Below are 17,497 nucleotides of genomic sequence, written 5' to 3'. Positions count from 1 at the left end.
TGAGGGGTGAGTGTGTGAGGGGGTGAATGTGTGAGTGTGTGAGGAGTGAGGGTGAGTGTGTGAGGGTGTGAGGGGTGAGTGTGTGAGGGGTGAGGGTGAGTGTGTGAGTGTGAGGGTGAGTGTGGGAGGGGTGAGTGTGTGAGTGTGTGAGGGGTGAGGGTGAGTGTGTGTGAGGGTGAGTGTGTGAAGGGTGAATGTGTGAGTGTGAAGGTGAGCATGTGAGGGTTGAGTGTGTGAGTGTGGGAGTGTGAGCGGTGAGGGTGTGAGGTGTGAGGGTGAGTGTGTGAGGGTGAGTGTGTGAGGGGTGAGGGTGAGAGTGTGAGGGTGTGTGTGAGGGGTGAGGGTGAGTGTGTGAGGGTGTGTGTGAGGGGTGAGGGTGTGTGTGAGTGGTGAGGATGAGTGTGTGAGGGTTGAGGGTAAGGGTGAGTGTGTGAGGGGTGACGGTGTGTGTGAGTGTGAGGTGTGAGTGTGTGAGGGGTGAGTGTGTGAGGTGTGAGTGTGGGACTGTGAGGGGTGAGGGTGTGAGGTGTGAGGGTGAGTGTGTGAGGGGTGAGGATGTGAGGGTGCGTGTGTGAGGGGTGAGTGTGAGTGTGAGGGTGTGAGGGTGAGGGTGTGAGGGGTGAGGGTGTGAGGGTGTGAGGGGCGAGGGTGTGAGGGGCGAGGGTGAGTGTTTACAGTGTGAATCCTCCCTCAGTCTCACACTCACAGCTGATTCCCCAACACCCAGTAACCATGGCCATGGGCCTGGAGAATATTCCGGAACCAGCCCGTGTGCTGCTACACTGTCGCCTCCCCCTGGCCAAGCTGCTCCTGTGCAGCTACAACACAATCAGCAACACTCAGCCTGGTCACTAACTGCACCCTTACCCTCTCCTTATATTTCCATGCAACTGAACCCTTCCCCCACTAGTTAGTTTAAAGCCCTATATATAACTCTAGTTATGTGATTCGCCAGGACACTGGCCCCAGCCTGATTCAAGTGGAGCCCGCCCAAATGGAATAGCTCCCCGTTTCCGCAGTCCTGGTGCCAATGTCCCATGAATTCGAACCCATTTCTCCTACACCAATCTTTGAGCCATGCATTTACCTCTTTAATCTTATTGATCCTGTCACAGCCTTTGGGACTCTCGATCCTGGCTACAGAGAACAGTATCTATTCCCCTAACTATATTATCCCTGACTACAACTACATTTCTCTTTCCTCCCCCTACTTGAATGGCTCCCGGTGCCACGATGCTATGGTCAGTTTTCTCATCCTCCCTACAGTCCCCGCTCTCGTCCATGCAGGGAGCAAGAATCTCGAACCTGTCGGATAAGAGCAAGGACTGAGGATCCTGCAGTGCTACTTCCTGGGTCCCTCTATCTGCCTCACTCGTAGTCACACCCTCCTGTCCCTGACCACTGGCCAAATTTAAGGTAGTTAATCCAAGGGGTGACTGTCTCCTGAAACACAGCATCCAGGTAACTCTCCCCGTCCCTGATGTGTTGCAGTGTCCGAAGCTCAGACCCCAGCTCATCAACTCTGAGCCAGAGTTCCTTGAGCAACGAACATTTGCTACAGATGTGGTCACTAGGAACCACAATGGGGTCCCCCAGCTCCCACATCATGCAGCTACAACACATCGCCTGGCCCTGCAGCTACAACACATTGTGCGAGAGAACCAGGACAATGGATTCTCACCTACAGAGGCTGCAGCAAATTCAGCAGCACCCTCCACCCCCACAGCTCCCTCAGTACTGGGTCAGGTTTAGGTGGAGACTCACACTCTGGTGCTGGACACACGGTAAACAGATACATGGGGCACATGGACACATGGGGCACACGGGACAAAGAGACACACGGGACACACAGACACGCAGACACAGACACATAGGTCACACAGACACACAGACACACAGACAAACAGGACACACAGACACACAGACACACAGACACACAGACACATAGGTCACACAGACACACAGACACACAGACACACGGACACACAGGACACACAGACACACAGACACACAGGACACACAGACTCACAGGACACACAGACACATGGGGCACACAGACACACAGCCACACAGGACACACAGACACACAGGACACACAGACACACAGGACACACAGACACATGGGGCCCACAGACACACAGGACACACAGACACACAGACACACAGGACACACAGACACACAAGACACAGAGACACATGGGGCACACAGACACACAGGACACACAGACACATGGAGCACACAGACACATGGAGCACACAGACACACAGACACACAGGACACACAGACACACAGGACACACAGACACACAGACACACGGGACACACAGACACACAGGACACACAGACACACAGACACACAGACACACAGACACACGGGACACACAGACACACAGACACACAGACACACAGGACACACAGAAACACAGACACATGGGACACACAGACTCACAGGACACACAGACACATGGGGCACACAGACACACAGACACACAGGACACACAGACACACAAGACACAGAGACACATGGGGCACACAGACACACAGGACACACAGACACATGGAGCACACAGACACACAGGACACACAGACACACAGACACACAGGACACACAGACACACAGACACACAGGACACACAGACACATGGGGCACACAGACACACAGGACACACAGACACACAGGACACACAGGAAACACAGACACACAGGACACAGAGACACATGGGTCACACAGACACACAGGACACACAGACACATGGGGCACACAGACACACAGGACACACAGACACACAGACACACGGGACACACAGACACACAGGACACACAGACACACAGACACACAGGACACACAGAAACACAGACACATGGGACACACAGACTCACAGGACACACAGACACATGGGGCACACAGACACACAGACACACAGGACACACAGACACACAAGACACAGAGACACATGGGGCACACAGACACACAGGACACACAGACACATGGAGCACACAGACACACAGGACACACAGACACACAGACACACAGGACACACAGACACACAGACACACAGGACACACAGACACATGGGGCACACAGACACACAGGACACACAGACACACAGGACACACAGGAAACACAGACACACAGGACACAGAGACACATGGGTCACACAGACACACAGGACACACAGACACATGGGGCACACAGACACACAGGACACACAGACACACAGACACATGGGGCACAGAGACACACAGACACACGGACACATGGGACACACAGACACACAGGACACACAGACACACAGGACACACAGACACATGGGGCACACAGACACACAGGACACACAGACACACAGACACATGGGGCACACAGACACACAGACACACGGACACATGGGACACACAGACACACAGGACACACAGACACGCAGGACACATGGGGCACACAGACACACAGACACACGGACACATGGGACACACAGACACACAGGACACACAGACACACAGGACACACAGACACACAGACACACAGACACATGGGGCACACAGACACACAGACACACAGACACACGGGACACAGGGGAACATGCCCGCGGCTGGATGTGACAGCTGCAGCTCAGTCTGAGTGGGATGATGAGCTGTGGGGGGCAGTCATGCAGAAGATGCTGGAGATGCAGTTATACCCACAGGGTTATGAGGCTCAATGCTGTGCCAACACCAGGACTGGCAGCGTGGGTGATATGCCGGGGGCAAAGGTTACAGTTCACTTGAGGATGGTGCATATGACCTTTGAAACAGAACCCAACACCCTCCACCCTCCACCCTCCGACTGTGACCCATCCCCTCCTCCCAACGCCACTGACCCCCTAGTGTTACCTTCACCCTCCCATGTACCTCCCCATGTCTGTCACACACCATATACCCGCTCGGACCCTGCCTACACTAAGATGCATGTGCAGCTCCGGCCACCCAGAATGACCACTCACCTGTCCCAGCCTCCACACTCACTGTAACCCCCTTCCCCCTCTATCAGTTACAGAGACCTCCCACCACCAGTGCCCTCGGTCTGCCCCCTAACATTCCACCACCGACACCACAGACCCCTCCCTCTGACCCCTCCCAGCGCCCCCCCACCGTCCCCAGTAAAGTAATGGAAGGGGTCATCAACACTATCAAGCGGCTCTTGCTTAGCAATAACCTGCTCACTGATGCCCAGTTTGGGTTCTGCCAGGGCCACTCAGCTCCTGGCCTCATTACAGCCTTGGTTCAAACATGGACAAAAGAGCTGAACTCCTGAGGTGAGGTGAGAGTGGCTGCCCCTGACATCAAGGCAGCATTTGACTGAGTGTGGCATCAAGGAGCCCGAGTAAAACTGGAGTCAATGGGAATCAGGGGGGAAACTCTCCGCTGGTTGGAGTCATACCCAGCACAAAGGAAGATGGTTGTGGTTGTTGGAGGTCAGTCATCTCAGCTCCAGGACATCACTGCAGGAGTTCCTCAGGGTAGTGTCCTCGGCCCAACCATCTTCAGCTGCTTCATCAATGACCTTCCTTCCATCATAAGGTCAGAAGTGGGGATGTTCGCTGATGGTTGCACAATGTTCAGCACCATTCGCAACTCCTCAGGTACTGAAGCAGTCCATGTCCAAATGCAGTAAGACCTGGACAATATCCAGTCTTGGGCTGACAAGTGACAAGTAACATTCACGCCACACAAGTGTCAGGCAATGACCATCTCCAACAAGACAGAATCTAACCATCGCCCCTTGATGTTCAATGGCATTACCATCACTGAATCCCCCACTATCAACATCCTGGGGGTTACCATTGACCAGAAACTGAACTGGACTAGCCATATAAATACTGTGGCTACAAGAGCAGCTCAGAGGCTGGGAATCCTGCGATGAGTAACTCACCTCCTGACTCCCCAAAGCCTGTCCACCATCTACAAGGCACAAGTCAGGAGTGTGATGGAATACTCCCCACTTGCCTGGATGAGTGCAGCTCCCACAACACTCAAGAAGCTGGACACTGTCCAGGACAAAGCAGCCGCTTGACTGGCACCACATCCACAAACATTCACTCCCTCCACCACCGACACACAGTAGCAGCAGTGTGTGTACCATCTACAAGATGCACTGCAGGAACTCACCAAGGCTCCTGAGACAGCACCTTCCAAACCCATGACCACTACCATCTAGAAGGACAAGGGCAGCAGACACATGGGAACACCACCACCTGGAAGTTCCCCTCCGAGTCACTCACCATCCTGACTTGGAAATATATCACCATTCCTTCACTGTCACTGGGTCAAAATCCTGGAACTCCCTCACTAACAGCACTGTGGGTGTACCTACACCACATGGACTGCAGCGGTTCAAGAAGGCAGCTCACCACCACCTTCTCAAGGGCAACTAGGGATGGGTAATAAATGCTGACCCAGCCAGAGACACTCACATCTCAAGAATGAATGAAAAGAGCAAAAGAGAAAGCGAGAGAGAGAGAACGAGGCAGAGAGGTATAGGGAGAGAGACAGAGAAAGGAGAGAGGAAAATAGGGAGAGAAAGACAGAAAGAGGGAGGGAGAATGGAAGAGGGATTGAGGGAGACAGGTAAAAGGAGAAAGATTGCTGAGAATTGCACCTGGAAGAGGACAGCCCAGAACCTCAGCTCTCAGGCAGATGGTCCCATTCGGATACCAGCTCTGTGGGTTGATGCGGATATATCGAGCAACCACCGGAGTCTGGAAAAAATTCCCCACAGGAGTTTCTGGATCCGAGTTTGCTTTGAAGATCTGTCCGGGAGGAAAAAGGATCTGATTAACAGACACAAAAACACATCTCGAAACACTCACACTCTCTCTCTTACACACTCACACTCTCTCTCTTACACACTCACACTCTCTTACACACTCACACTCTCTCACTTACACACTCACAGACTCTCACTTACACACTCACTCTCTCTCTCTCGCTTACACACTCACACTCTCTCACTTACACACTCACACTCTCTCACTTACACACTCACTGACTCTCAGTTACACACTCACTGACTCTCACTTACACACTCACACACACACTCTCTTACACACTCACACTCTTCTTCTTACACACTCACACATTCTTGCACTTACACAAACACGCTCATACACTCACTCTCTCTCTCTTACACTCTCACACACTCTCTCACTTACACACTCACACTCACACACTCCCTCTCACTTACACACACACGCTCACACACACTCTCTTCCCCACACTCAGACACTCTCTCTCACTTACACACACGCGCTCACACACTCTCTCTCTCACTTACACACGCACACACACTCTCTCTCTTACACACTCACACACTCTCTATCACTTAAACACACACATTCACACACACTGTCTCTCTTACACACACACTCACACACACTCTCTCTTACACACTCACACACTCACACAGACTCTCTCTCTTACACACACACACTCACACACTCTCTCACTTACACACGCAAACTCACACACTCTCTCTCACTTACACACACACTCACACACACTCACTTACACACTCACACCACACTCTCTCTCACTTACACACTCATACACTCCCTCTCTCTCACTTACACACTCAAACACTCTCTCTCACTTACACACTCACACACTCTCTGCCACTTACACACTCTCTCTCTTACACACACTCACACTCTCACACACTCTCTCTCTTACACATTCACACACTCACACACTCTCACTTACACACACAATCTGTCTCACTTACACACACACACACTCTCACTTACACACACACACACTCACACACTCTCTCTCACTTACATACTCACACACTCTCACTTGCACACTCACACACTTTCCTACACACACACACTCTCTCTCACTTACACACACACACTCTATTTCACTTACACACACAAACCCTCCCACTTACACACACACTCTATCTCTCTTACACACACGCACTCTCTCTCTCTCACTTACACACACACACTCTCAGTTACACACACACACTCTCTCTCTCTCACTTACACACACACACTCTCACTTACACACCCACACTCTCTCTCACTTACACACACAAATGCTCACACACACACATTCTCTCTCTCTTACACACTCACACACTCTCTTACACACACACTCTCTTACACACATACACACACACTATATCTCACTTAAACACACACACACTCACTTACACACACATACGCTCATGCACACACACCCTCTCTCTTACACACTGGCACACTCACACACACTCTCTCTCTTAAACACACACACTGTCTCCCAATTACACACACATGCTCACACACACACTCTCTCTCTTACACACTCACACATTCCCGCACTTACACACACACACGCTTACACACACTCTCCCTCTCTTACATACTCACACACTCTCTCTCACTTACACACACACACGCTCACACACACACTCTCTTGCACACTCACCCACTCTCCCTCACTTACACACACACACTCACACTCTCTCTCTCTTACACACACATAAACACTCTCTCTTACAAACACACACTCTCTCTCACTTACACACATAGGCGATCACACACACTCTCTCTCTTACACACTCACATACTCTCTTACACACACACACTCACACACACTCTTACACACAAACACACTCACACACTCCCTCTCACTTACACACACACACGCTCACACACTATATCTCACTTACACACACACACACACTCTCACTTACACACACATACGCTCATGCACACACACCCTCTCTCTTACACACACACACTCTCTCTCAATTACACACACATGCTCACACACACACTCTCTCTCTTACACACTCACACATTCTCGCACTTACCCACACACACGCTTACACACACTCTCCCTCTCTTACATACTCACACACTGTCTCTCACTTACACACACACACGCTCACACACACACTCTCTTACACATTCACCCACTCTCCCTCACTTACACACACACACTCACACTCTCTCTCTCTTACACACACATACACACTCTCTCTCTTACACACACACTCTCTCTCACTCACACACACACACACTCACACACACTCTCTCTTACCCACAAACACACTCACACACTCCCTGTCACTTACACACACACACGCTCACACACTCTCTCTCACTTACACACTCACACACACTCTCTCTCTTACACACTCACACACTCTCTCTCACTTACACACACATACGCTCACACACACACATTCTCTCTCTTACAAACTCACACACTCTTTTACACACACACACTCTCTCTCTTACACACACACTCTATCTCACTTACACACACACACACTCTCTCACTTACACACACATACACTCACGCACACACACACTCTCTCTTACACACTAACACACTCACACACACTCTCTCTTACACACACACACTTTCTCTCAATTACACACACATGCTCACACACACACTCTCTCTTACACACTCACACATTCTCGCATTTACACACACACACGCTTACACACACTCTCCCTCTTTTACATACTCACACACTCTCTCTCACTTACACACACACACGCTCACACACACTCTCTTACACACTCACCCACTCTCCCTCACCTACACACACACACTCACAGTCTCTCTCTTACACACACATACACACTCTCTCTTACACACACACACACTCTCTCACTCACACACACAGGCAATCACACACACTCTCGCTCTTACACACTCACATACTCTCTTTTACACACACACTCACACACACTCTCTCTTACACACAAACACCCTCTCCTTCTTACACACTCACACATTCTCGCACTTACACACACACACGCTCATACACACACTCTCTCTCACTTACACACACACTCACACACTCCCTCTCACTTACACACACATGCTCACACACACACTCTCTCTCCCACACTCAGTCACTCTCTCTCACTTACACATACGCGCGCTCACACACTCTCTCTCACTTACACACTCACACACTCTCTCTCTTACACACACACACTCTCTCACTTACACACACATTCACACACACACTCTCTCTTACACACACACTCACACACTCTCTCTTACACACTCACACACTCACACACACTCTCTCTTACACACTCACACACTCTCTCTCTTACACACACACTCACACACTCTCTCACACACACTCACACACACTCTCTCATTTACACACACATACGCTCACACTCACTCTCTCTCTCTTATACACTCACACAGTCTCTTACACACACACACACTCTCACACACACACGCCCTCTCTCTTACACACTCACACATTCTCGCACTTACACACACACACGCATACACACACTCTCCCTCTCATCCTCAAGCACACACACACAGACACAGACACTCAACACTCACATTCTCAAGCACACACACACACACTCACAGTCACACTCTCATCCTCAAGCACACACACACACACACTCACTCACATTCTCAAGCACACACACACACACTCACAGTCACACTCTCATCCTCAAGCACACACACACACACACACTCTCATCCTCAAACACACACACACACTCACAGTCAAACTCTCATCCTCAAGCACACACACACACACACACTCAACACTCACATTCTCAAGCACACACACACACACTCACAGTCACACTCTCATCCTCAAACACACACACACACACACACACACACAGACACAGACACTCAACACTCACTTTCTCAAGCACACACACACACACACTCACAGTCACACTCTCATCCTCAAGCACACACACACACACACACTCACTCACATTCTCAAGCACACACACACACTCACACTTACATTCTCAAGCACACACACACTCACATTCACACTCACGTCCTCAAGCACATACACACACTCACACACTCACACTCACACTCTCATTCCCAAGCGCACACACTCACTCTCACTCACATTCTCAAGCACACACACACACACACACACACACTCATTCTCAAGCACACTCACACACTCAGTCACATTCTCAAGCACACACACACACACACACACACACACAGGCAATCACACACACTCTCGCTCTTACACACTCACATACTCTCTTTTACACACACACTCACACACACTCTCTCTTACACACAAACACCCTCTCCTTCTTACATACTCACACACTCTCACTTACACACACACATGATCACACACACTCTCTCTCTCTTATACACTCATCCACTCTCTCTCACTTACACTCACACACTCACACACACACTCTCTCTCTTACACACACATACACACTCTCTCTCTCTCACACACACATACTCTCTCTCACTTACACACACACGCGCTCACACACACTCTCTCACTTACACACACATTCACACACACACTCTCTCTTACACACACACTCACACACACTCTCTCTTACACACTCACGCACTCACACACACTCTCTCTTCCACACTCACACACACTCTCTCTCTCTTACACACACACACTCACACACTCTCACTCACTCACACACACACTCACACTCACTCTCTCATTTACACACACATACGCTCACACTCACTCTCTCTCTCTTATACACTCACACAATCTCTTACACACACACTCTCTCTCTCTCACACACACACCCTCTCTCTTACACACTCACACATTCTCGCACTTACACACACACACGCATACACACACTCTCCCTCTCTTACATACTCACACACTCTCTCACTTACACACACACATGATCACACACACTCTCTCTCTCTTACACACTCACCCACTCTCTCTCACTTACACTCACACACTCACACACACACACTCTCTCTCTTACACACACATACACACTCTCTCTCTCACACACACACACACTCTCTCTCACTTACACACAGGCGATCACACACTCTCTCTCTTACACATTCACATACTCTCTTACACACACACTCACACACACTTTCTTACACACACACCCTCTTCTTCTTACACACTCACACATTCTCGCACTTACACACACACACACTCACACACTCCCTCTCACTTACACACACATGCTCACACACACAATCTCTCTCCCACACTCAGACACTCTCTCTCACTTACACCCTCACACACACTCCTCTCTCTTACACTCTCACACACTCTCTCCCACTTACACACACACTCTCTCTTACACACACACTCACACACACCCACACTCTCTCTTACACACACACACACACTCTCTCTCACTTACACACACACACTCACATACTATCTCACTTACACACGCAAATTCACACACTCTCTCTCTCTCACTTACACACACACTCACACACTCTCACTTACACACTCACACCACACTCTCTCTCACTTACACACTCATACACACTCTCTCTCACTTACACACTCACACACTCCCTCTCTCTCTCATTTACACACTCACACACTCCATCTCTCTCACTTACACACTCACACTCTCTCATTTACACACACTCTCTCTCTCTCACTTACACACTCACACACTCTCTGCCACTTACACACACTCTCTTACACACACTCACACTCTCACACACTCTCTCTTACACATTCACACACTCACACACTTTCTTACACACACACACTCTCTCTCACTTACACACACACACTCTCTATTTCACTTACACACACCCTCTCACTTACACACACTCTCTATCTCACTTAAGCACACACACTCTCTCTCTCTCTCACTTACACACACATGCACACTCTCATTTACACACACACTCTCTCTTACACACACACTCACACACACTCTCTCTTACACACTCACGCACTCACACACACTCTCTCTTCCACACTCACACACTCTCTCTCACTCACTCACACACACACTCACACTCACTCTCTCATTTACACACACATACGCTCACACTCACTCTCTCTCTCTCTTATACACTCACACAATCTCTTACACACACACACTCTCTCTCTCACACACACACCCTCTCTCTTACACACTCACACATTCTCATACTTACACACACAAGCATACACACACTCTCCCTCTCTTACATACTCACACACTCTCTCACTTACACACACACATGATCACACACACTCTCTCTCTCTTACACACTCACCCACTCTCTCTCACTTACACACACACATGATCACACACACTCTCTCTCTCTTACACACTCACCCACTCTCTCTCACTTACACTCACACACTCACACACACACACTCTCTCTCTTACACACACAGACACACTCTCTCTCACACACACACACACTCTCTCTCACTTACACACAGGCGATCACACACTCTCTCTCTTACACATTCACATACTCTCTTACACACACACACTCACACACACTTTCTTACACACACACCCTCTTCTTCTTACACACTCACACATTCTCGCACTTACACACACACACGCTCACACACACCCTCTCTCTCTTACACACTCACACACTCTCTCACTTACACACACACACACTCACACACTCCCTCGCACTTACACACACACGCTCACACACACAATCTCTCTCCCACACTCAGACACTCTCTCTCACTTACACCCTCACACACACTCCTCTCTCTTACACTCTCACACACTCTCTCTCACTTACACACACCCTCTCTTACACACACACTCACACACACCCACACTCTCTCTTACACACACACACACTCTCTCTCACTTACACACACACACTCACACACTCTCTCACTTGCACATGCAAACTCACACACTCTCTCTCTCTCACTTACACACACACTCACACACTCTCACTTACACACTCACACCACACTCTCTCTCACTTACACACTCATACACACACTCTCTCACTTACACACTCACACACTCCCTCTCTCTCTCATTTACACACTCACACACTCCATCTCTCTCACTTACACACTCACACTCTCTCGCTTACACACACTCTCTCTCACTTACACACTCACACACTCTCTGCCACTTACACACACTCTCTTACACACACTCACACTCTCACACACTCTCTCTTACACATTCACACACACACACACTCACTTGCACACTCACACACTCTGTCTCACTTACACACACACTCTCACTTACACACTCACACACTCTCTCACTTACACACTCACACACTCTCACTTGCACACTCACACACTTTCTTACACACACACACTCTCTCTCACTTACACACACACACTCTCTATTTCACTTACACACACCCTCTCACTTACACACACACTCTATCTCACTTAAGCACACACACTCTCTCTCTCTCTCTCACTTACACACACATGCACACTCTCATTTACACACACACACTAACACTCTATCTCACACACACACTCTCTCTCACTTACACACACACTCTCTCTCTTACACACACACACTCTCTCTCACTTACACACACACACGCTCACACACACACTCTCTTACACACACATACACACTCTCTCTCTTACACACACACTCTCACTTACACACACATATGCTCACACACACATATTGTCTTTCTTACACACTCACACACTCTCTTACACACACAGTCTCTCTTACACACACACACCCTGTCTTACACACTCACACACTAACACACTCTCTCTCTCTCTTACACACACACTCTCTCTCAATTACACACACATGCTCACACACACACTCTCTCTTACACACTCACACATTCTCGCACTTACACACACACATGCTTACACACACTCTCCCTCTCTTACATACTCACACACTCTCTCTCAGTTACACACACACACGCTCACACACACACTCTCTCTTACACACTTACCAATTCTATCTCACTTACACACACACACACTCACACTCTCTTTCTTACACACCCATACACACTCTCTCTCTTACACACACACACTCTCTCTCACTTACACACACAGGCGATCACACACACTCCCTCTCTTACACACTCACTTACTCTCTTACACACACGCACACACACTCTCTCTTACACACACACACACCCTCTCATTCTTATACACTCACACATTCTTGCACTTACACACACACGCTCATACACACACTCTCTCTCACTTACACACATACACACACACACTCACACTCACATTCTCAAGCACACACACACACACTCACATTCACATTCTCAAGCACACACACACACACACACTCACACTCTCATTCTCAAGCACACACACACTCACACTCACATTCTCAAACACACACACACACTCACAGTCACACTCACACTCTCAGGCAAACACACAGAAACTCACACTCACATTCTCAAGCACACACACACACTCTCATTCTCAAGCACACACACACACTCACACTCACATTCTCAAGCACACACACACACACACTCTCATTCTCAAGCACACACACACTCTCACACTCTCAAGCACACACACACACACACACTCACATTCTCAAGCACGCACACACACTCACACTCACACTCTCAAGCACACACACACACACTCACAGTCACACTCACATTCTCAAGCACACACACACAAACTCACACTCACATTCTCAAGCACACACACACAAACTCACATTCACATTCTCAAGCACACACTCACATTTACACACACATTCTCAAGCACACACACACATTCTTAAGCACACACACACACTCAACACTCACATTCTCAAGCACACACACACTCACATTCACATTCTCAAGCACACAATCACACTCACACTCACATTCTCAAGCACACACACAATCACACACTCACACTCTCATTTTCAAGCACACACATACACTCTCACACTCACATTCTCAAGCACACACACACACTCACACTTACACTCTCAAGCACACACACACACACTCACAGTCACACTCACATTCTCAAGCACCCACGCACACTCACACTCACACTCACATTCTCAAGCACACACACACACAAACTCACACTCACATTCTCAAGCACACACTCACACTTACACACACATTCTCAAGCACACAAACACACACACACACATTCTAAAGCACAAACACAGACACACACACTCACTCTCATTCTCAAGCACACACACACTCTCACACTCACATACTCAAGCACACACATACTCACACTCACATTTTCAAGCACACACACACTCACATTCTCAAGCACAAACACACATACACACACACTCACACTCTCATTCTCAAGCACACACACACTCACACTCACACGCTCATTCTCAAGCACTCACACACTCACACACACTCACAATCCCATTCTCAAGCACACACACACTCACACACTCACATTATCAAGCACACACACAAAAACATTCTCATGCACACACACACACATTCACAAGCACACACACACACACGCACACTCTCATTCTCAAGCACACATACACACACACTCACATTCTCAAGCACACACACACAAACTCACACTCACTCTCATCCTCAAGCACACACACACACACACACACACACACTCACACTCTCATTCTCAAGCACACACACACTCACACTCACATTCTCAAACACACACACACACTCACAGTCACACTCACACTCTCAGGCAAACACACAGAAACTCACACTCACATTCTCAAACACACACACACACACACTCTCATTCTCAAGCACACACACACACTCACACTCACATTCTCAAGCACACACACACACACACTCTCATTCTCAAGCACACACACACTCTCACACTCTCAAGCACACACACACACACACTCACATTCTCAAGCACGCACACACACTCACACTCACACTCTCAAGCACACACACACACACTCACAGTCACACTCACATTCTCAAGCACACACACACAAACTCACACTCACATTCTCAAGCACACACACACACACTCACATTCACATTCTCAAGCACACACTCACATTTACACACACATTCTCAAGCACACACACACATTCTCAAGCACACACACACACACTCACAGTCACACTCTCATCCTCAAGCACATACACACACACACACTCACTCACATTCTCAAGCACACACACACACTCACACTTACATTCTCAAGCACACACACACTCACACTCACACTCACATTCTCAAGCACACACACACACTCACACACTCACACTCTCATTCCCAAGCGCACACACACACTCTCACTCACATTCTCAAGCACACACACACACACACACTCACATTCTCAAGCACACACACACACACACTCACAGTCATACTCTCATCCTCAAGCACACACAAACACACACACGCACACACTCATTCTCAAGCAAACACACACACACACACTCACAGTCACACTCACACTCTCAAGCACACAAACGCACACACACACTCACATTCTCAAGCACACTCACACACTCACACTCACATTCCCAAGCACACACACACACACACACACACACAAACTCACACTCACATTCTCAAGCACACACACACTCACATTCACATTCTCAAGCACACAATCACACTCACACTCACATTCTCAAGCACACACACACACACACACTCACATTCTCAAGCACACACACAATCACACACTCACACTCTCATTTTCAAGCACACACATACACTCTCACACTCACATTCTCAAGCACACACACACACTCACACTTACACTCTCAAGCACACACACACACACTCACAGTCACACTCACATTCTCAAGCACCCACGCACACTCACACTCACACTCACATTCTCAAGCACACACACACACAAACTCACACTCACATTCTCAAGCACACACTCACACTTACACACACATTCTCAAGCACACAAACACACACACACATTCTAAAGCACAAACACAGACACACACACTCACTCTCATTCTCAAGCACACACACACTCTCACACTCACATACTCAAGCACACACATACTCACACTCACATTTTCAAGCACACACACACTCACATTCTCAAGCACAAACACACATACACACACACTCACACTCTCATTCTCAAGCACACACACACTCACACTCACACGCTCATTCTCAAGCACTCACACACTCACACACACTCACAATCACATTCTCAAGCACACACACACTCACACACTCACATTATCAAGCACACATTCACACACATTCTTATGCACACACACACACCTTCAAAAGCACACACACACACACGCACACTCTCATTCTCAAGCACACATACACACACACTCACATTCTCAAGCACACACACACAAACTCACACTCACTCTCATCCTCAAGCACACACACACACACTCACACACACACTCACATTCTCAATCACAAACACCCACACCCACACACGCACATTATCAAGCACATACACACACTCACTCTCATCCTCAAGCACACACACACACACTCACACACACACTCACATTCTCAAGCACACACACACACAATCACACTCACTCTCATCCTCAAGCACACACACACACACATACACACTCGCATTCACACTTTCATCCTCAAGCACACACCCACACACACACACACACATTATCAAGCACACACACACACACTCACATTCTCAAGCATACAGACACACACTCACACTCTCATCCTCAAGCACACACACACACACTCTCACTCTCATCCTCAAACACACACGCACACACTCACAGTCAAACTCTCATCCTCAAGCACACACACACACACACACACACACACA

At 48.7% G+C, this 17,497-nt stretch overlaps 1 protein-coding gene across 1 annotated transcript in view; it reads right to left on the bottom strand.

The window, feature by feature from the left end:
- The window catches only part of LOC121283107 (probable carboxypeptidase X1), a 1,354,098-nt gene that overhangs the window by 444,636 nt on the left and 891,965 nt on the right, over positions 1 to 17,497 (bottom strand). Inside the window, exon 6 of the mRNA XM_041197221.1 lies at positions 5,633 to 5,783. Within this exon, the coding sequence (XP_041053155.1) occupies positions 5,633 to 5,783 (151 nt within the window). The remainder of the gene's footprint in view (positions 1 to 5,632; positions 5,784 to 17,497) is intronic.

This window comes from Carcharodon carcharias, chromosome 1, assembly GCF_017639515.1.
Source record: "Carcharodon carcharias isolate sCarCar2 chromosome 1, sCarCar2.pri, whole genome shotgun sequence".
In the NCBI taxonomy this organism is placed as follows: Eukaryota; Metazoa; Chordata; class Chondrichthyes; order Lamniformes; family Lamnidae; genus Carcharodon; species Carcharodon carcharias.
This window is presented reverse-complemented; position numbering and strand designations above follow the sequence as displayed.